Source organism: Nilaparvata lugens, chromosome 8 (genome assembly GCF_014356525.2).
Source record: "Nilaparvata lugens isolate BPH chromosome 8, ASM1435652v1, whole genome shotgun sequence".
Classification (NCBI taxonomy): domain Eukaryota; kingdom Metazoa; phylum Arthropoda; class Insecta; order Hemiptera; family Delphacidae; genus Nilaparvata; species Nilaparvata lugens.
The window spans coordinates 33170962-33195379 of record NC_052511.1 but is presented as its reverse complement, the minus strand read 5'-3'; the positions used below and the strand labels follow the sequence as shown (position 1 = coordinate 33195379).

The 24418-nt window shown below is 35.2% G+C and overlaps 1 protein-coding gene across 2 annotated transcripts in view; it reads right to left on the bottom strand.

Moving 5' to 3' along the window:
- LOC111060408 overlaps positions 1-24418 on the bottom strand; it is a 76573-nt gene that overhangs the window by 9655 nt on the left and 42500 nt on the right. Inside the window, exon 1 of one of the 2 annotated variants that reach the window (XM_022348100.2) lies at positions 1859-2625. The exons of the other annotated variant lie outside the window; for it this stretch is intronic. Within the exon in view, the coding sequence (XP_022203792.1) occupies positions 1859-2185 (327 nt within the window). The 5' untranslated portion in view covers positions 2186-2625. Of the gene's footprint in view, positions 1-1858; positions 2626-24418 lie in introns of those variants that run through there. 2 annotated transcript variants of the gene reach the window in all.

Genomic DNA, 24418 nt, shown 5'->3' with positions numbered 1-24418 from the left:
TTGTATTACAGTATAACCTCGATGGTTCGGACCTTCATAATTCGTAGTGGAAGCTCGGTCCCTTGAAAAAACCTCTATAATTCGTAGTAAAGCAAGTATTTCATTCCCCTCAATAATTTGTAGTAAAATAGAGCGCTGGATTATTTCCGACCTTTATAACTCGTAGTTTTGACTGATTCCCCTATGATTCGTAGTTTCTGTTATTTCATACATTCTTAAAGAATAATATAATTACATTTTACTATGCTATCGCTAACTAATATTCTCCAGACATTGAGTCATCAACCGAAAATCACATAGATGCCAGACGAAATCATTTTACTGAAAAAATCTGGTGTGATACACTCTGACAACTTTCCTTGCTCATTGAACTAAAAGTCTCATTCTTTTTGGACTCAGGGGAATTTGAACGTATAGCAAATTTCAAATTAGGGTCCTTTAATTTTTTTTGAAAGCATTAAGCTACTTTCCTTACCTATAGTAATAGGGCAAGGAAAGTAACTTACCGGTAAAAAATAATTGTCTAGATTTTTGAAAAATCCCAATTTTAAACTTATTTCAATTTCTATCCATCTATGTTTGAATCTATCTACAGTATATTTATCTATTCATATTATCTATTTCAATGTATCAGCGTATTTTTAAGTTTTGATATTTTAAAAATTATTTTTGTCTATTACATATTATTATCCATGATTACTCTTTGCTCAGTAAATATTTAGCATTCTGTAGTTCATAATTATGTTTTCTTCTGCAACGTAGATGATTAGCACTCTCCTCCTCCTTCTCTCATCTTCCTCCTTCATAGCCTCAATAATTCTTACCCTTCATAATTCATTGCAAAACGCTTGGTCCCGTCAACTACGATTCATAGAGTTCATACTGTATCATACTCCATTGTATTGCCTTTTTTCTTTAGGGTTACTATTAATGTAAATAATAATATAAATTTTGGATTAAAATTTGCATGATTCTATCAAAAATGTTGTGATAAAATGATTTCAAAGGGTACTGAGATTTATATTATTACTTATGTATTATAGCCTACTCGTATATTCATTTGTATATCATATCGATATTACATCCCTAAATACAGAGTTCGTATTACATTCGGTCAACGGTCTCGGCAACCAGTAGATTGCCAATTATTGACCGTTCGGTTCGGGGAGCATTAGTTCTTATTGCGCTCACTACACTATGTTCGCCAGATTCTGGCGACCGACTACCTGACTTTGGCGACCCGGATGGTGTTTCACTCGGTTGCCAGGCCGGCAGCCCTTACTGCTGTCTCACTGGTGTCCTAGCGTGCACACGGCCACTAATAATTGCTATAATATGGCGACCTACTGGTGGCCCAACGTAATAAGAGCTGAAGAGAATCTATATGGCAATGCTTAAGAATGGCTTGGTCCTTGATCGAGAAATTGCATATTGGATAATGTTGTTTCAGGTAAATGTACATTTAAAAGTGTGATATATATATATATATATAAAAAAAGTATATTAGAAAGTGTTCTTAAGGCATTAATTTTGAATAACAAACTAAATTGATTGCAAACGAAATTTGAAGCCAGATGGAGTGGCCATTGATCTACACTTTGGCTTGAACAACTCACATTGATAAGCCTAAGCAGTATGTTAGCCGATGATGATTTCAGTAGTGTCAAGTATTCCGGAAGGTATCCTGGTGAACTAAATTATTGTTTTCTGATAGAATTTATTTTTAAACAATCCAAGTTAAGTAATTGATTTAGTTTAAGTAACATAAGCTTAAAGGTCTATAAATTTCAATTCTTTTTGAATTAGCCAAGGAATGCTGATGATAAAAGAATACATTTTTCAAGTGAAGCATACTCACTCTTAGTAAAGCTCGTTGTCTTAGTAGCATTTGAATAACACTTTTTCTTCTCAGGTACAGAACTGTTCTTATGCCCATCATCATTCCTGAGCAAATGAATACTGGTCCAACTAGCCACATATGACCTAAATGAAGTGATACATGTTCATTCATTCCAAGGGCCACAACTGTTATAAACGAACCACAAATTGTTAGACCAGCAGAAAGAAGTAAGTAGAAATAAGAAGCCACATCACAATCACCAAATGTTGTTGGCTCAGGGTACATTTCCTCCAATTGCCGCAGCCTTGTGCGAAAGTAGCTAGCATCATTAATAAATGAGCTCATTGTTGATTGTTGAAAAAATTTAAGACCTAAAAACTTTAGTCTACATCAAACGATATTCAAGCGATGACTTCGGCAATTACAAAACTAGTAACTCCATACTTTAAACACTTTTATAGATGTTGACTCAATTTTATCTACTTATTGCAATTGGTGTGCAAAATTATCAAATTATAGCAATGAGATAAAAATGTTTTTAGACGTAAATACCCAAGTTATCTTTCAACAATGGAACTCAAGAACTAGTCCACTGTCAACATACAAAACGAACAAGGTTGAATGAAAATAACTTGATTGAAAAACAACAACAGTTGAAAGTAATATTATATGGGAAATTAATAAAATAAACAGAGTTGACGATATAAACGTCAAAAAGCACTCAGCAGACGAACTCTAAGTTAAACGTCCAAAGTCCAACTGAAATCTGAAAGACTTCATCAGATCATCACAGTATGACTTCACAAACCACTCTCTGTCTCAGACAGCACCGTATCGCGCATGCGTTAGCAACGGGTTTTTCCCGTTCCATTCAGTCAGTTCTTTGAATGTAACGTTCTTTGTGATGATGGTTACCGAGCACTGTAACTGGAGCCAATCGTCATTCTATTTGATGGAAATATTATTATCCAATGATGATTTATCATTTACTTCAATATAATAATTGATATATTATTATTTTATTTAATAAAAGAAAAAGTACTTTTGAAAAATATAATTAATAAAATATAAAAGTTGTTATTTAACTGATGTTAAAAAACACTATAACTAAGTCAGCATATTGTCATTTCAAAACAAAAACCGAACCCTCAACCTCCCCTTTTACATTTAAAACATCAATAGACATAACTATTTGAAAAACCTCTAATCCCTTCCAGCATATTGCAATTTCAAAGCAAAATCCTAACCTATCTTTCCACTTTTGAAAATATATCAAAAAGCATAGTTCTACCTGGACCCTAGCCCTTTCTAGCATATTGCAATTTTAAAGCAAAAACCTAACCTAACCTTATGGAACATTATTAAATATAATCCAAAACAACCTAACCACTAACCCCTAACCCCTTCACATTTAATAATTTAGATTTCAGAGCAAAATCCTAACCCCCTAACCTATCCTTTCACATTTGAAACATCAAAAAACATTACTCTAACTGCACCCTAGCCCCTTCTAGCATATTGCAATTTCAAAGCAAAAACCTAACCTATCCTAATAACACATTATTAAATATAACCTGAATAAAACCTAACCTCTAACCCATTCACATTTAATACTTTGGATTTGTTCGTCATCTTTAGAACAAAACATAAACATTTGGTTCATTTCATGAACATTTTCACAAGAATGTGGTTCATTTTATGAACATGTTCACAAACATGTGGTTCAGAGCAAAATCCTAACCCCCTAACCTATCCTTTTACCTTTGAAACATCAAAAAACATAACTCTACCTGGACCCTAGCCCCTTCTCGCATATTGCAATTTTCAAGCAAAAACCTAACCTATCCTGAAAAAACATTATTAAATATGACCTAAATAAAACCTAACCCCTAACTCTTTCACATTTTGCAAATCGTACACTACCATTATAACGTGGACCTCACTATAGATACTCAAAGAATACTTTTGAATAACTATGTTATAACTGTGACTGTTGCTGGCCGTTACTCTGTTTCTGAGACAAAGAGAAGCTCCTGTATGACTTCATGATGGAAAAACATGAAATGGAATCGACCAGCTGTTTGGTCACAGAAAACAATCATACAGAATGATAACTCGGCCAGAGACGTGACGCCAAAATCTGCCATCTTGAAAAGAGGTTCCAATAATTTATAGTGAAGTCCACGTTATAATGGTAGTGAAGAAATATACGAGAACAACGTTGCCGACCCTCTGTCTTGTCAATGCCTTCTATAGACAATAGCTATTACAGGTTTTATTGATGTAATATTGACTGTTCATTTTCGTTTAAAACTTAGACCATTCTATAGTGAGGTCCACGTTATAATGGCAGGGAAGAAAGAAAGGAGAAAAACGTTGCCAAGTCTCTCCATTTTGCAACTTACTGTACACAGCTGTTACTCAATTCATCCCATTACATCTAATCTAATAATAAATTACCATTTCCTTGATAAAATCAAATCAAATCAAATCAAATTTATTTATTTACCAATTCACTACAAATTCACAAAATAACACTTATCAACTAATATACATTGGTGTGGCTGGAAAAAGAAGCCTTGAGCTCCAGCCACGAGTTCGAAAATATTCTTTAAATTATTTGTACATTTGCCGTGATAATATTCTAAAATAGGCTACAAACTAAAAGATAGTAAACCAAAAACCAAAAATATGTATAAATAAAAACAAAAATCAATTCTTGAATCAAAAATCAACAAGCCCAATAATAGAAATAGGTAGGCTAATATAGAAATTATAATAATAATAATAATAATAAAAAATTCTTCTTTCAGGTAATCAAAAAAAAAAAACCAAGTTTAAATTGAGCGTGTTAAAAACAAGTTATAATTATAGTAATTTAGTTTTCGATTTTAAAAAACTAATTCTCTTTTACCCAGGATCTTATTTTATTTAATTTATTACTTGTAATTTTATCCCTAATGAAATCGTCTGGTATTCTATTTATTAGCTTATCGCTCTGGAACTTGAATTGATGATTGCTGGTTGTCAATGCAGTGAAATTTATACTGTAAGCACTTACACTTGCTGGTCTTAAATTGTAAGTGACATTGCGTTGAGTAAATAGATGTGTATTTTTATTTATGAATATAATTAAGTTTGTTATGTACGTTTGGCGAAGCGTTGGTAAGTTTATCTCATCAAATATTAGTCTGCTAGGATAGCGTCTTGGTCTTCCTAGCGCAGCCCTGATGATATGCTTTTGAATAGTAAAAAGTTTATTGAAATGGGTGTCAAAGGCTTAAAATAATCAATTTAATGTCAAATTGATCAATAAAATATATTTTTTCATAATTTGATTCAAAAATTTGCTTTCATGACTGAGATCAGATTTTTATTTTCATACAAACCTGAAATGGCGGATAATTTAAAAAGCTGTGATACAACAATCTGAATTTCGAAAAAACAGAAATTGAGTTATTTGGTAGGTATTCTATTCCAATTTCGTTTAAAAATAATAGAAAAAAAGAAATCCTATTTAAAAATGAGTAATTTCAATGGATTAATTCTGAAATAACTTTTTAATATTATTTATACCCGTACGAGTAGGTCTAACCTATATGGGTAGGCTAACTTAAGCATGGATGAAGTCTAGGATGGATAGTTATCAACTTTTAAAATGTCATTTCATGTATTTTAATTTGTGTTTCTCAGAAGGTCTCATAATGTCAAAAATTATTTCATTGTTTCAAAAATACATTTAAAATCAATTATACGACTTGTGTACTTAAGTATTCTGATAGAATGAAGAAAAAAAATGGCGGCTGAGGATATGGTTTGTTCAGTTTTGTACAGTCACTGTTGTATGATCTGGATGAAAAGAGCAGTGGACTTTGGTAATAAATTAATGAAACAACTAAGGGTGTTATTTCTGAATCTAACCCAATCATACATAAAGTTTCAAATGATTGTTGTACATTCAAAATTGATCAGAAATTGAATGCAAAACGATCATTAAAGTTACTGGTAGCTAAATAGCTTAGGGAAAATTAATTAATATATGAATACTAGGAAAGGTCAATGCCAAATGAGAACAATAGGTTTATAATCATACAAGATTATATTTTGATAAATCAAAGATTGATGCAAGATAAAACTTGAACATACAAAAGTTCTAGAAGTGCAAGTAAACATATATTGAGTCAAGAATGAATGACAATAATAATTCAATTGATGAAATTCCAAAAAATTAATATCTACACTTTAAAATGTGATATTTTTAAAATGTGAGCAATCACCAAACAATGTGATGCTGAAGTTTCTTAACAGCTACAACGCAGTAAGTCACAGTGCAACGTGATGCAACAGCAAGACAATCTTATGTGAAGAACTTGGAGCACAACTCAAATTTGTAAAAAGTGAGTTAGAATTGCAGAACGAATGTTTGAGTGATGAAATTTCATTGAAATTCATTAAAACCTGAGTCCAAAGTAACTTGGAAAAACACTTGAGTAGACATGAAACATGTGGCTGCGACGCACTGAATTGAAAGTTATGAGAATTTAGGACTTTGAAGTTTAAAACTCAAGATTGATTGTTGACTTGATTGTAGACACTTTATAACATTTGAAAAGTGATCTGAAGATTGAGATTGAGTGCAAAAAAAACGGTTTCAAAACTTGAAGAATGCAGAGCTACATAATCTCTGGACAAAAGCGAGTTGGAGCAAAGAACGAATGACAATTATGAGAGACAAAGCAGGGGTAAAGCAGTATTGTACAATGCAAAACCAAAAAATCAAGCTATAAAAGTTCAGACCTGAAAACAACCTAAATAGGACAATCAACGGAAATCTTTAAAAAATATGCAATGTATTCTAAAGCTATAAATGAAGAAAGAATGTCGAAAAACAAGAGCGACCAACAAGTCAGCTGATTAAAGTAAAGTTGGCAGCGGAAGCGCACCAAGATTCAAACACTGCCAGTGCAACTACTACAAAGAAGCTGAAGTGAAGAATGGACAGCAGATGAAATCTAACACACTGTCAAAAGTAAATAAGATATTCTGGCAAATAGACAACATTGCAAAGCAAGAGAGAGATAGTGCTATCTGTTTTGTTGTATGATAGAAAAGGACAGCAACAGTATTGTCAATATTGTACACTGCCATTATAATGTGGACCTCACTATATCTGGTCTAAGGTTTCAAAAAATCAATTATTTTATTAGGCAAGAAATATTTTCCAATAATTTCATAATTGTGATGAAATATTTTGTTAATTAATTATTAATTCTACATTGTTGAAAGGCAATCTGGCAACAGAGCAAAGTGTGAAAGAGATAGCACTACCCGCTTTGTTGTATGATAGACATGGATATAGCAATAATAAATTTCTATTGTTATTATTATTATTATTTTTGTCCATATTATTGATCTTCTGCGGCTAGAAGTGATTGCACCACTTACAGATATCATTTACTTGATATCAGTCAGAATTATTGCTTTTAATTTATTTTCCTTTCTCTTTACTGAATCAATTTATTTTTTCTTTCTCTTAACTAAATCAATTTTTTTCTTTCTCTTAACTAGATCAATTTTTTCTTTCTCTCAACTAAATCTTTTTTTTTCTCTTTTTCTTTAATGACAATTTTTCTCATCCATCTATTTACTATCAGAATGTTAGAGGATGTTGTACCAAATCATTGCATTTTTACACATCATCACTGAGTAACAATTATGATATTATTGTGTTAACTGAAACTTGGTTGCACAGCGGTATAAAGAGCTCTGAACTTTTCAATGATCACTATTCCGTTTTCCGTAGTGATATTGGTGGGGGTGATTGCCAACTAAGGGTATGTTTATGTCAGAGCTGTGATAAACGATCCTAGCAACGATGAGAGAAGCGATGCTAGTAGGGAGTAGCGCTCAGCTTCTATCGACTGTTCATGCCGACAGTCATGCTTAAAGCTTGATTCGTGAGTTCATGTTTTGAAAAACCAATTTGTGAATGCTATAATGAGTGATTCTGATGAAGATTTTATTTTTGCATTGAATACAGTAAAGCATTACTTACTAGGTTGTAGAGAACGTGAATATTATGCACATCCTATCAATGTGGAGAGGAATGTTTTGGGGAGTATCATCATTTGTATAAAGATTTAAGACAGCATCCAAAAAATTGTTTTAACTATATGAGAATGGAAATAGAAACTTTCAACTACATTTTGACGAGAGTTTCCAATAATCTCCAAAAAGACTGGAATAATTATCACATAAGTCCTATCATGGCAGAGGAGCAATTAATGCTAACATTAAGGTAAGTAGGTTTATACAAAAAAGTTATATTCTTTGATAAAATAGAAGCAATTGAATTTATTCTTGAAATGCATACATCAAGGTCTATATTATGTTTCATTATTATCATTGACAATAAGATAGAATTTTGTAATTGAATAAGAAATAGTTTAATAAAGTAAAGAAAATGTCACTTGCTTACGAAACTCCACATATAAATCAACCCAAATCATGAAAAAATATTGGTCCATGTTTGTACTTTGTAGTCTACAACTCGATACTAGCTTCGGAAATGGACCGAGCCATTATCGATGCTCTTATCGATGGTCAGGACCCAAGATCGATTTTCATTGCAGCTCCGACATAAACAGGCCTATTAGAAAGCATGTTGGTATTATCTACGCACTGCTAGAATTGCAGCTTTTATCACTAATCTCAGCTCCAACATAAACATACCCTAAGAGGAGGAGTGATGCTGATAGCGGTGACGTCATTACAAGCTGTCTTCAATGGGGAGCTTTCAAAATGGCAAGCATTCTCAAGTGCTTTTCCAATATTATTGGTAATCAGGATAATATTAATGACTCATTCAAATTTTTCTATCTTTTTCAATCACTCAGTGGTGAAGCTCTTGCTAGAGTGGAACACATTGAAGCTGACGAAAATGGTTTTCAGCTTGCATGGAACCTCTTAAGGGAGAGGTATGATAATAAGAGATTAATTGCTGCCAGGCACATCACGGCAATTGAATCTCCTCCTACCATAAAACGTAACTGTCTGCAATCATTACGGGCATTCATTGACTTTTGCAAGTCCCACATTACCGCACTCAAAGTGCTTCAACTTGGAGTCCAAATCAAGGACCTATTGTACATGCACAAAATGTTGTTGCAGTTGGATACTGCTACTGTTCGAGAATGGGAAAAGAGTGTTGGCATACACGACATTCCCACCATTGACAAATTTTGGAATTTTTTGGAATCACAATGCAAAATCATGGAAGCTGTTGCTTCAAGCTCAACTAACCACCATCAAGGAAATGTACATAAAGGTACATCTAACTCAGTTGGTGCTCATAGCAAGCCGAAGTTCAATCAAAATCAATTGAATATTCAATCTAGAATGCAGGTTACTACCTCTTCTATATCACCTTGTAGTTTTTGTAATTCTGTTGGTCATTTTCCAAATCATTGTAATGAATTATTGAAGTTGCAGGTTATTGATCATAGGAATGCTGTCTGTGACAAAAGGTTATGTTATAATTGCATCAAGCCTTTCACACCCAATCATACTTGTTCGGACAAATCTTGTGCACTTTCTGGCAAGAGTCACAATACTTCATAGGCTGTAACCTCAATTGCAAGACACTCAGCCTACTTCTAAGGATAAGGTAACTTCCAATGTTATTCATTCTCAATCTTTTGCTCCTTCCAAGGGTAGGAATGCTGTTTTGAATTCTGTCATGGTTCAGAATGCGGAAACAACTAAACAAGCTGTTTCTAATGCAGAACAGCCTCAGAAGAATGCTCATGTCATGATGAGCTCCACCTCGTCACTGTGTTTGCAACAGCAATCAACTGTTGCTTTGTTACCTACTGCCGAAGTTTTGGTTCAATCTTCTAGTGGAGAATTTATTAGAGCAACCGCACTTTTAGATTCTTGTTCTGATTGTAATTTGATGTCAACTAGGTTGGCTGAAAAATCGTCACTTGTTACTTTGTATTTGGACACTTTGATTCATAGTGTAGATGAGAATAAGACCAAATCATCTATTTCTCATTCAGTTTGCTTGTCTTCATCTGATTGTTCATGGTCAGTTGAAGAAAATTGTATTGTAGTTGATAGCATATCATCTAATGTTCCTAGTGTGAACATTGATCTTCCTAAAATTTCAATTCCTGTTGAACTTAAATTAGCGGATCCATTGTTTGATCAATCTAAACCTGTAGATTTGTTACTTGGTGCTGGCATATTCACATCTATACTTTAGCCTGGTAAATTGTATCTGGCTCAAAATGCTCCTATTCTTCAGAAAACTAGTCTAGGTTGGGTCATATTTGGTTCTTGTAAAACTATTTGTCCTATTGCAGCACCTCATTTGTGCCTCCCTGCTTTGCCTGTGGCCGCTCCCCATAGGGTCATGTCAAATTTTCTAACTTCAAATGATGTCTCTCATCAGTTAGAGAAATTTTGGAAGTTGGAAGAAATCTCTCCTCTGCTTCCTCCCTCACCTGAGGTTTTGAAACTTGAAAAGCATTACACAACCACTACCAGGCGTCTTGAAGATGGACGGTTTATGGTTACTCTTCCCAAAAAGGATAGTTTCCACTCATTGGGTCATTCCCGATTTCAAGCATTGAACCAATTTCATTCATTAGAAAAGTGGTTATCATCAAATATTGAATTAAAAAATCAATACACAGCTTTCATGGAAGAATATCAACAGTTGAATCACATGTCACCAGTGCCTCCAGCACAGGATAATGAAAAATGTTATTTCATTCCCCATCATCCAGTTTACAAGCCCGATTTGACCACTACAAAATTATGTGTAGTATTTGATGCTTCTGCTAGATCTACCACTGGAACATCCCTTAATGAAGTATTGTATGTTGGTCATACTGTTCAGCCTGAACTGTTCGATATTGTTCTGCACTTTTGCACACATCAAATAGCCTTCATTGCAGACATTACTAAAATGTACCGTCAAATCTTAGTTCATCCCACAGACCATAATCTTCAGAGAATATTTTGGAGATCTGATGTTACTTTACCCATTCAAGAATTCACCTTGAATACTGTAAGTTATGGCACTTCGCCAGCAGCTTTCTTAGCTACTCCTATGCTTCATCATTTGGCCGATCTTGATACAGCACCCAACTCTGTTATAGCTAATGTTATAAAAAATGACTTTTATGTTGATGACCTCATTTCTGGTTCCTCTTCGGTTACAGAAGCTAACCACTTACTTCAACAATTGATTAGTACATTAGCTCAGGGTGGTTTCGAGCTTAGGAAATGGCTGTCTAACTCTCCTGAAGTTCTTGCTACTATTCCTTCTGATCTGCTTGAATCAAACACTTCCAATCCATTGTCTAATTTCAATGATAGTCTAGTCAAGGCACTAGGCCTCATTTGGAATCCCATTCTAGACGTCTTAACTATTTCCTCCAATGTTGCTGATGTATTACATAAAACATATTTTACTAAAAGAGAACTTCTCTCTTGTATTTCAAGTATATTTGATCCATTAGGTTTGATTTCTCCTGTTGTCATTCTACCCAAAACACTTTTTCAAAAACTCTGGTTATTAAAGATTGATTGGGATCAAAAAATTCTGCAAGATCTGTTGGAAACTTGGCTGAAAATTTTGCATGAATTGCCGAACATTGTTAACATATCACTTCCGCATTGTGTGTTATCAAAGGACTCTGATGCCTCATTTGAATTGCATAGCTTCGCCGATGCTAGTCTCACTGCTTACGGCGCCTGTATTTATGTCAGAAGCACCTCTCTCGGTAGCAGTCAAGCTAGGTAGTTCACTTCCAAGTTCTGCATTGCCTCTTTGAATCCAGTTCTCTCTGTTCCTAAATTAGAGCTTCAGGCAGCTCTGCTACTTTCACATCTTGTGAATAAGGTTTTAAAGGCTTCAAATCTTCCTTTTTCTAACGTGTATTTGTGGACTGACTCGAAAACAGTCTGTGATTGGTTAAGAGCCCCTCCTGATCATTCAAATATTTTTGTAGCGGTACACATTTCTGAAATTCAGAATTCAACTTTTAACTTTTATTGGAATCATGTTCATACTAGTAACAATCCTGCTGACTTGATATCTCGAGGTTGTACACCCAATCAGCTGGCCGCTAATAGTCTATGGTTGAATGGTCCTTCATGACTATCTATGCCAAATAGTTATTGGGATTCTTTCTCTAGCAATCTTGTATCACGTACACCCTGAGTAGCTTCAAAGGTAGGTGATTGATACCCAGGTGTTGCTCCTGGATGACTTTGCTCAGTTGTAATGTGGGCGGGGAAAGGAGGCAAGTCGAAGTTCCTCTTCCTTCTTCTTTGTGCCTCAGCTGGCATGAACAGCACCTCCTGGTGCTTCTGATGGCGTGAAGGTTGCTCTCTTCTCTGATGACACCACTTTGATGTGATTTTGTATTTATTAAGTAGGAAAAGGAAGGACAGACAGGATAAGGATGGCAGACAATGGTCCGCTGTGCCCTGGGGAGAAGGAAGAATAGGGACGGCAGACAACGGTCCACTGTGCCCTGGGGGAATGGAAGGACAGGGACGGTAGACAACGGTCTGCTGTGCCCTGGGGGAATGGGAGGACAGGGACGGCAGACAACAGTCCACTGTGCCCTAGGGAGATGGGAGGACAGGGATGGCAGACAACGGTCCACTGTGCCCTGGGGAAATGGAAGAATAGGGACGGCAGACAACGGTCCGCTGTGCCCTAGGGAGATGGAAGGTTAGGGACGTACAGCAGCCAACGGGCCGCTGTACCAGGACAGGAGGTCGGGGACGTACGGCAGCCAACAGGCCGCTGTACAAGGAGCAGGAAGGTTGTGAGCAGAATGCTGTGGTCTGGGGCTCGTCCGGCGTTTAAATACTCCCCCAAAGTGGAGGGGATGGAGTTGTGCCACCGCCAGAGGCGGTGGAAATCGTCTCGATGCGCGGAAGATGGTGCGCCATCGGTACCTTCCTTATCTCCATGGTCAGCTAGCTTTGCTGATAGCTGAGTGTCTTTCAATAATATTATTAACTATTTTCTCGTCACAATTTTACTTTGTGACAGTTGCTATTTCTCAATCAGTTCAGGTATCAGCTACTACTTCTTCTCATAATGATGTTATCTCAGGCATAATTAATAGTTGCTCCACTTATCACAAAATAGTTCGTACAATGGCATATGTTCTATGGTTCATTCATAATTGTAGGAAACAAAATTCAGTCTCTCTGTGCTTTGGTCAATTAGCTGTCTCTGAAATATTGGAAGCTGAAAATTGTATTTTCAAATCCATTCAAGAAGAAGCTTTCTCTGCTGAACTTGAGGCATTGCATCAAAATCAGGAGCTATTGCCTAATAACTCTATTAAAGCCTTGTCACCATTCATTCACTCCGATTCACTGCTCAGAGTTGGTGGACGTTTGCAGAATGCAAATGTTTCCTTTGACTATAAACATCAAATATTGTTGCCTAGCAATCAAAAATTCACTTTTGCTTTGATTGTTGCTCATCATCGTCGTCTAAGTTATGCTGGTGTGCAGGCCACCATGGCCAGTGTAAGACAACAATTTTGGTTTCCCTCCACCCGTCACACCATCAAAAGTGTATTGCAGCATTGCATAATGTGTTTTCGTTTTTCTGCTCTTCATTCTGAGCAAATCATGTGTAGTTTACCAGCGGCCCGAGTTCAGGCTAATTTTCCCTTTTACAATTGTGGTTTGGATAATGCCAGTCCTATTTCCATTTGTGTAGGCGGCCCCAAATCTCGTACTTTTTCTAAAGCATAATTGTTGCTTTTTGTGTGTATGGTAACTCATGCTGTTCACATTGAAACTGTCTTGGAACTTACTTCCAAGGCATTTATTGCTGCTCTGATTCGGTTTTCTGCTCATCGCGGCATTCCGCATTCCATTTTTTCAGACAATGCCACAACTTTCGTTGGTGCCAACAATGAGCTACATGAGCTCCACGAATTTTTGTCTTCTGATCATCTCAAATCAGATATTCATGACACTATGTCTGTACTCAACATCCAATTGCACTTCATTCCCCCTCGGGCTCTGCACTTTGGTGGACTCTGGGAGAATGCGGTAAAAAATTTCAAATGCATATTCCATGTAGTTACATTTAACAAGGTATTTAACTTTGAAGAAATCTGTACTCTTGCTGCTCAGGTCGAAGCCATCTTGAAATTGCGCCCTCTTGTCCCCTTCTTGGAAGATCCGCATGATCTTGCTTACTTGTCTCCAGGTCATTTTTTGATTGGACGTCCACTTACATCATTACCCTTCTTACCACCTAACACCAAACATATTGATCATCATTCACGTTGGTATCAAATTGCTGTTTCTATCCAGGAGCTTTGGGATAGGTGGTCTCGTGAATATTGTAACATATTAAATCTGGGCAGATAAAAAGCCCTAACAGAAACAGTAATAGGTCTGAAAATAAAGTAACTGGCTAATATCGCCAAATAGATAATAACTAAGATTAGATAGCATCAGCTTGTTCTGGCTAAATGGTATAAGAACCTAAAAAGGATTTGAAGGAAGTTTATTGCTCATAAATAGATTATTATATAAAATATTTGAAGATTGAGGTTATGTACATGTATTCACGGATCGGTGACCTAGAGATCGATCAAACCGAGGAACGTAGAATCTGACCAAAACCCCTTGGCAGAGCTTTATTGCAATCAGATGGTGTGCAATGTGAAAAAACACCTGTCCACGTGGCTAATTATTAGGTAGCATGGAATTAATATTAATGTATAGAATATTAACTAGCATGTAAAGAGCATAAATAAAAAACCAAATAAAAATAATTTAATGTATTCAGGAAATAAGAGTTACCAGGCGCATGAATACCGAATAAAATTTGCATGCACCAATAGTAAAACGGCAGTTAATAGGCGGCAACTGTAGGCCAATTCAAAAATATTTCTATATATTTATATAAATGTACTAGATTTTGTGTTAAAACTTTGTATAGTCTATGTTATCGATATGGCTCGAATGCAAAGAAATTATTAATCATACAATCTAAGCAATATTTTGGCATTTTTTTGTAAGATCTATTTGAACCTAATGGCGGAGGACTAAGATATTTAATTTTATGCTAATTTGAAAGTCGGAAAGAGGATCTGTAAAACTTGAAAAAGAAGAACCAGCACTCGCCAGCCAAATGCCACCATAAGAGGACCCCAAATATTTTAGAGCGTAGTACCTTACTAATGATTTTGTAAAAGTTAAAGTTAAAGTAAATTATTAAATTTCTTAAAAGACTTCGTGATGCTATTGTGAAGCAGAAGTCATTTTCATTTTGAATTAAACTTATAACCCCTTGGAGGAGACGATTCCGGCTACCATATTCCCGGACCACATGGAGTTGGATCGACATCGGCGGCTTACAAGAAGATTTTCGACACGTGAGTGATTAAATTTGAATTAGTGATGGGCGCCCTAGTGCTTCGAATTAATCTGATGATCAAAGCTAGCTCGCCGAAAGGGTTTTATTATAAATTGAGAAATTAATAAGAGTAATACTTGCGCAAGGGAAATTTGTATTACTTTTTGGGGAATCAATAGCTTTAAATAAAGAGAAATTATATGTTTTAAAGAAAATTTTATATTATTAGTACTGTAAAAAAATACATGTCTATAGAGAGAGATTATATTTTATAAGCCTAAACTGCTATTACTTTCTAGTCAAAAATATATTATGTGTTTAAGCCGGTTGGAAAATAAGTCACAGCCTGTAAACTAGCCAAGAATAAATTAAAACAAAACATTGGGGGCGCTAGAGCATTATAAAAAACTTAAGTATAAATACCTTGTTGTATGAGTATCCAAACACTTTACACATCACTGTTTCACTGTAAGTCCCGGTTTGTGTCTCTTTTTTAAGCATTTTCGCTTATCATTCTTATCACTGTTTAATTAGCATTTATCATATTTGACATAATGAATCACACTCCCGCAAACTCTGAAGTTTCATATATGTACGGCGGTTGCACAGATCCCACTTTGTCGACTCCAAGCACATCAAACCCCACCACGGTAGATGCCAATACGCCACGAGAAAGGGAACCAGGAAGCGTCGGGTCGATAGTCTTCGATCCACCAGGTCTGCAACCTCTATCATCCACTCGAATCGACGCCGCTGACACACCATTGAATCAACGGATAGTAGAGATCAACTTTGAAGGGGGCGAGGAGCAGCCTGCAGAACCCGCATCGCCGGAGGCCGAGTCACACCTGAGCAAACAAAGTATATTTTCAATCACAGAGTTAGATCCGCTTCAAAAGGTAATAATGGAACAAACTAGCAGTACTTTCAATATTATGTTACAAAAAACAATGGATAATATGATGCAGGAGATTAAAAAAGAGATTGCTACAGTAAAAGAGGAAAATAAACAAACAGTGGAACAGGGCATGAAAGAGACCGCAGGCGCTATAAAATCAGTAGAACAACGGTTGGATAATATTGAAACTAAAGTAGAGAATCATAGGGAAGAATTAAAAGCAATGATAACCCTACAAAAAGAAAGTCAGGATAAAGTTACGGCAGGATTATCGGAAAGGTTGGATACGGTTACATGTGAACTCAATGAAAGGATAGATAACCTAACCACACAAATCACTACACCCATTCAGGATATAACAAATAACATTAAGGCCGATTGCCACCAAGAAATCCACAAACAAATTACCGTTGCCAATCAACCTTAACAACTACAGTTGACAAAAATATTAACAGTATTAAAGAAATACAAAACAAACAGATTAATATGTCCACAAAAATGAACCAACTGCAAGGTAGCATCAACCAAAATACAGAAACCTGTAAAGCTTTAAACGGAACTCTACTAATTCAAAAATCCACTCTGACTCAATTAAATCAAGAAATAAACGCAAATAAAATTACACATAATAGTCAATGGCAGATAACACAGGAAAAAATAATAGCATTGGAAAATCATATTCAACAACACCTCAAGGGATTCAAACAGACAACCTCAACGTACATAGTATATTACAAGGACTAGGAAAATTTGATAATACTGATCGCCATTTGCAACCTCAACCATTCATTGATCAGATAAAATTAGTACAAACTCTTGCACCTACCTCTTGGAATTTTTGGCGTCTCGTTTGACTAATTTATTGATTGGCGAACCCCTGATGTTCTTTCGGAGTAGAGCCCATGAATTTACATCATTGGATGAGTTTGTCGCTGTCTTCCTGGAACAGTATTGGAGCAGAAGTAAACAGTTGGACGTGCTAGCGGACATTATATCATGCGATTTCAACCCTAACTTAGACGGTGCATGTACCACTTTCGTCACTGCCCTACAGTTTAAAAATTCTCAATTGAGCGAGCCCATTAACGAATCGGCATTAGCAAGTATTATTTTAAAGAAGCTACCGTATCAAGTTAGAATGGCACTCGCCACACAACCCATTACTGATTGTAAGCAGCTGATAAATCATTTATATGGCATACAGTCTGCAATGGCAATATCAAACCACCGCTCAGACCAGAGATACGCACCAAATCAACATAATTCAAAATTTAATCAGCATAACAGCCAAAATTATGAACCGGTATCATATGATCGCTACCGATCTGCTCCTCAATTTGAACGCCGCTATGAGCACAGGCAAAATGGTAACTGGAATAATGAAAAATTTCAAAATCGCACAACCAACCACTATGCCCAGCAGAGCAATCGTAAGAATCACTATGATGGCCGTGATCGATTAAACTCACATAATAATCACACACAAAACAATTACAACAGAAATTATAAACCGCCACCTCAACAAGTAAGTACAAATTATACATTAGCACATGCAATAGGATTGAATCAACAAAAAATCCGGAACCCAGCACCCAACGACCCGCCACCAGATATACAGAAAACTACAGCTAATAAACCAGGACTATATGATACCCCCGATATAACAAGCACAAGCTCAAATGAAACAAACCAGGACCATGCACTAATTAAGGAGTCAGTGAATATAGAAAAGATTAAAAATGTAACAGATCCGCGCACCGAACCTACAACCGCTTATCAAGGGACACCACCAAAGCAAACCAAGGACCCCATGGAAGAACGGGAGGACGGACTACCGGACAAAAGGAGCGACCACCGCAAGGCCCGGAGACGAAAGCGCCCGAGGACACCCGGCCGACATCAGGACAGAGAGGACAGCATACAGGATAGAAAGAGAAACATGCACTGCAAGGCCCGGAGGCGGAAGAAGCGACGAAGGAGGAACCACGCGCGCGCATACCGGCCGCATGCACGGTTCAAACGCCCGAGGAGGATACCGGACCGGGACCAGGTTGGAGAACAGACCACCGACGTCATGCATCCGCGGCACATTCGTTTTAAGGGAGATGATCAACGATGTGACCGGAAAAACGGATCAAATCAATGGGATAAAACCGAAACATGCATGGGCAACAAGGAAATGGAAGATGGACTAATGAAGAATGGAAAGTGCTTAATAAGAGTGAAAGAAACAAGGAATTATATTAATAAAATGGGAGTACCGGGCTATTATATGTGGAAAGATTATATTATTAAAGAACTAATTAATGTTTTGATTTATTGTATTGTGTGGATTACCATGGCTGTGATAATATTGAAAAGTGATGCTATAATTAAGACCATGTTATTGTTGAAAGAATTTATTAGTGTTGATTGGAAGTGTTATATTATTGAATTGTTTATTATGATGATGAAGCCTAACAATGAATTTAAGTGGAAAGTATCGGATGAAGATGATTGGAAGCTTTATATTATAAAGTCGTTTATTGGTGTAACTAGAATTATAAACAATGCCACTAAAGTGAAAATATCGAGACTCAACGGAATAAATAGAAATAATAAAGAAGAAAACAGAATCAGATCAAGGAATTGTTTTAAAAGATACACCAGATACAAGGGCTTTAAATTTGAGAAAGATAAATTAATAACAGGACAGCCTCACCAACGGATAGCAGATAACCTAGCCGGCCTAAATCATGTCAACAAACAGAATGCAAGAAGATGCAAGTAAATCACAACATTTCTACATGCTATATCGTCAAATTTAAAATAAATACGATAAGAAATCAAGGAAAACATTATTATCAAACCGATTACTAACCTTCCTTAATAAATTTAATCTTGGCATAGGACCGCATGGCAACAATCCAATGTTTTAATTCCTTCCAGCCGTTAGAAGCCTGCAATAAGAAAAAGAATAAATTTTAAATGTGTAATTAAATTAGCTACATCCACTAAAAAAGGACACAAGCGGGGATAGTATATTTAAAATTTGTAAATTACCTTTAAAGAGAAAAAAATGCAGCAGTTAGGTTAATAATTATGAAATTCGACAGCAAATTATGTAGAACTAGTGACCAGCTGGGCAAGGCCACCTGAATCAAATATGTAATGCCTGCAAACATATGATTATGAAAAAGTATGGTAACCCAAAATTGTTATTTATTATTGTTATTTATTATATTTATTAATGTCGGTATATTTATTTATATGTTTTATATTTATTACTTTTAATTATGCCACGTTTGTTACCTGAAAAAGACCTAAAGTGAATACATGCTACCAAAAAAAAAAAAAAAAAACCAAAGAGCCATTAGCAAAAGAAAATATTGTACCTGATGTATAGAAAATTATTTATATTAAGACCTAAGGAATACTATAAGATATAAGCCCAGAAGTTTTGTGAATCGAAACTATTGTCTAAAAGGAATCATTTATGAGAATTATGAAATGTGTGTAGTTAGGTTGGCGGCCCTGCAAGCGGCGAATTTAAAAATTACTATGTTTTAAGTGTTGTCAGGAGGAGTGCGTTTAGAAGTTTATATTTATGATATTTTATGTGTGTTGAGGAGGAGAATTTGTTATTGTATTTGATAAAGGTATAAAGGAGATGCAGCAAATATGTCTGCGATCTGTGATAGAAGTATGAGAGTATAATTTATAAATAAAGTATAGTGTATATCGATGTATTGAAGGGTGGGTTTTCATTAAAAACATTGTGATTCTCAAATATTTTGAATTCAAACCCAGGGGCGCGTGTAACATATTAAATCTGGGCAGATAAAAAGCCCTAACAGAAACAGTAATAGGTCTGAAAATAAAGTAACTGGCTAATATCGCCAAATAGATAATAACTAAGATTAGATAGCATCAGCTTGTTCTGGCTAAATGGTACAAGAACCTAAAAAGGATTTGAAGGAAGTTTATTGCTCATAAATAGATTATTATATAAAATATTTGAAGATTGAGGTTATGTACATGTATTCACGGATCGGTGACCTAGAGATCGATCAAACCGAGGAACGTAGAATCTGACCAAAACCCCTTGGCAGAGCTTTATTGCAATCAGATGGTGTGCAATGTGAAAAAACACCTGTCCACGTGGCTAATTATTAGGTAGCATGGAATTAATATTAATGTATAGAATATTAACTAGCATGTAAAGAGCATAAATAAAAAACCAAATAAAAATAATTTAATGTATTCAGGAAATAAGAGTTACCAGGCGCATGAATACCGAATAAAATTTGCATGCACCAATAGTAAAACGGCAGTTAATAGGCGGCAACTGTAGGCCAATTCAAAAATATTTCTATATATTTATATAAATGTACTAGATTTTGTGTTAAAACTTTGTATAGTCTATGTTATCGATATGGCTCGAATGCAAAGAAATTATTAATCATACAATCTAAGCAATATTTTGGCATTTTTTGTAAGATCTATTTGAACCTAATGGCGGAGGACTAAGATATTTAAATTTTATGCTAATTTGAAAGTCGGAAAGAGGATCTGTAAAACTTGAAAAAGAAGAACCAGACTCGCCAGCCAAATGCCACCATAAGAGGACCCCAAATATTTTAGAGCGTAGTACCTTACTAATGATTTTGTAAAAGTTAAAGTTAAAGTAAATTATTAAATTTCTTAAAAGACTTCGTGATGCTATTGTGAAGCAGAAGTCATTTTTATTTTTGAATTAAACTTATAACCCCTTGGAGGAGACGATTCCGGTTACCATATTCCCGGACCACATGGAGTTGGATCGACATCGGCGGCTTACAAGAAGATTTTCGACACGTGAGTGATTAAATTTGAATTAGTGATGGGCGCCCTAGTGCTTCGAATTAATCTGATGATCAAAGCTAGCTCGCCGAAAGGGTTTTATTATAAATTGAGAAATTAATAAGAGTAATACTTGCGCAAGTAAAATTAGTATTAAAGGTATTTATTTGAAAGAAAAATATAGATCAATATTTCAGAAATTTCTATTAAATCAAAGAAGTACAAAATCTAGGCTATTAAAACATATGCATATAATATTTAATTTTTGCAATACAATTTGCGATAATTTGTTATAGTTCTAATTCACTAGATGAATGGCTCTACCTATTCCGTCAGGTGCCGAATCTTGCACCCTGAGATAAAAATATATATTCGATACAAATAAATCTACTAAGTACTAGAGATTTTAATATATATATATTTGGATTATTAGTGGCTAATTTATCAAGCTGATCTTAAAGCACATATTTTTAATTGAATTGTCCAAGTCGACAAGTATTAGCAAGTGCATATCGCAGCTACATGCAAAAGAATGCATATGATTTTAAGATAAAGGCACATGGTAATGATTCGTGCCATAAATCTAGAATATAAAGTTTAGCCTGTGATATTTTACTGATTTCAATTATTGTTCTATTTTTATATTATATTTTTTTTTTATCGCTCTTTATATATTTTTTGCCTCGATCTATTTTTTGCATTATTTGTTTAATATATGTATGAACGTTCATGGTGTGCAATTTATTTTTTATTCCTCAACACTATAGTATAAGTATCATATTTATATATATTTATTATTTATTGAATTACAAGAGTTATAGGAGAAGCCCATATCTAGGCCTATCAAGATTTTTTAAGACTGAATACTATTAGAAAACCACGACCTAATTATATCAAATCTCATGCTTTACCGACTGATGCCAAGCAGGAGGCTAATCGTTATTTAAATATAAATAATAACGTGACAATATTTAACCACTCTTCAGAAAAAAGACAAATGGTTAAACAATTGTGAAAATTTGAAGGTCAGTACGGTTGTCATCTTAAAGGATCCTGGTTCCGCGCAGTCTACTTGGAAACTGGCGCGCATTACTGAAGTTCATCCCAGTAAGGACGACAAAGTTCGAGTTGTCACTGTTCTCACTCCCTCCGGCACTTTTAAGAGAGCTATTTCGAGTTTAGCACCTCTTCCCATTGATGAGGATTCTAGTTGATTCCTTATTTTCTTATGGTTAATTTCTTATTTTTAGTTCATTTTTTGTTTTTTGTGTTCACTGTTTCAATTTTAAGGTCTCATTGTTTTTTCCCCTGGTTCTCACATGGGGCCCAGTTTTCAATTTCCAATTGCTTTGCCAGATTTGACATATTTTTTTACTTTTTCTTATTGTGCCATACCCCCATATGACACAAGGGGCCCAGTTTATGTAAAATCTGACAAAGCATTTATTGGAACGGTTCCACTTCGATACTCATTCCATTACTATGTTGTTGTTATTTTGTCCGTTTACACTGTCCGGTGATGTCACAGTCACGGTTACATGTCACAGTCATATTCAAGATTGTGTTTTCTAATATTATTCATCGTTTCAATTTTAATATTTTTATTATTCAATTTTTGGTATTTTATTTTGTCCTTTAGGCATCTTACTTTCAAGATAATTGCTACTTTTTCATCATATTGTTGCAAACGTTTGCCTACGTGTCGGGCATTTCTGTCTTCTCCTTTGTTGGCAAAGTGTTGGCTTGCCTTCTCGTCTTTTGATCTTTTCTCATCAGTGAGTGCACACTGCTTCTGGTGTACTTTCTCTTCATCCAAATTCATCTGGCTTACTGAACGTTTTAAATGTGAAATATTCCTTCAAATGAATTCTTCAAATGTATTCATCAACTGTGATTCAACTATTTATCAATTTCTTCGTGTATTTACGCTGATAGACTTTGTCAAAGTTCCATAGTATTGTGTTGGCGTCTCTCGCCATTTTTTCTAACAACATGGCTTCACCACTTGAAACTCTGACTTTCAATTTCATCATCTCTACCATTTGGAAATCGATCTGAAATTCCACAACTTGGAATTCGAATTATTTGTTTGGAGTTCTTCATGTTCCTGTTCACATTCCCATTGGGGGAATTGTCTGCTGTGTTTGATGCTTCCATTTCGTCATCATGTGGCCATCATGTCGTTGCTTGCTGAATGTGCTGTTCCTTAGGGTACCGTGGATTCCTTGCCTGTCTGCCTGGCTGCATCTCTTTCTTCAAAATTTAACTCAGGTTACATAAATCTTTTTATTCAATTTTCATTTTCTACTCATGTATTGCATAATTGTTCATGAAAAAATTAACAGTGTGTCAAAACTGGACCACATTATTTTCTATTCCTAATTTATTTTGTATTCAAACAGTTCAATATTAATTCATATTATTTTTGTAGCTATTATTCAGCTTTTACAGCAATTAAAAACATTTAATTGTCCATACTTATTTGGAAATCGAGCCTATGTACATGAATTCAATATGTTACAGTGTATGTATCATTAAGATTCATCTAAAGATTTTTATTCGATTCAATTTCCATCCACTTGTTTTTGTATGTGGCTATCTGCCTATTTTTTCATTAATATTAAATCTCAACTTTGTTTACTCATTTTGTCTTTTATTGGAATACTCCCAGCACTTCATGCTATCAGTTTTTTTTGCACAGAATCCAGATATTTATTTTGTAGGTATTAATATCAATTATCATTTACAGTCCACTGCCCTGACTTTGGATTCTGCCAGTATGTTAAAATTAAAAAAATTAAGTCTAGATTGTTCGAGTGTGAATCAGGGGTACCTCAGCGTTCCAATCTTGGCCCCCTTTTATTCCTTTTATACATAAATGATGTCCCTCCTATTATTAAAAATTCCTCCTGCCTAATAAATGCAGATGATCTTAAATTGTATAAGATCAGGAATGTAAATGATAGACTTGCATTGCAGGGTGATATTGTCAATTTTTCCCATTGGTGTGAAGTTAATGAACTAAAATTAACTAAAAACTAAAGAGTTCACACTATGGTGTGAACCATAGAATATTATTGGAAATACTAAAAACTGTAGGTGTGAATGGTATAGAACTAAAATGGTTTGAATCATATCTCATAGGTAGAAACCAGTGTGTTTGAGCTTACCAAGGTGGATGGGAATGAAATAGTAAAAATTAAATCTCAAAAACTGGAGGTCCAGGCTGGAGTACCTCAAGGCTCAATTCTGGGTCCCTTACTGTTTCTGTTGTATGTGAACCAATTACCAAAAGAGTTAGAAGATCACAGAGCTCTGTTGTTTGCTGATGACACATCGCTTATCTTTAACAATTATTTATTAGATAGTCTAGAAATAAATGCTTTTACTGGAGTACAGTCAATTGTCCAATTCTTGAAGCAAAGGCAATTAACAATAA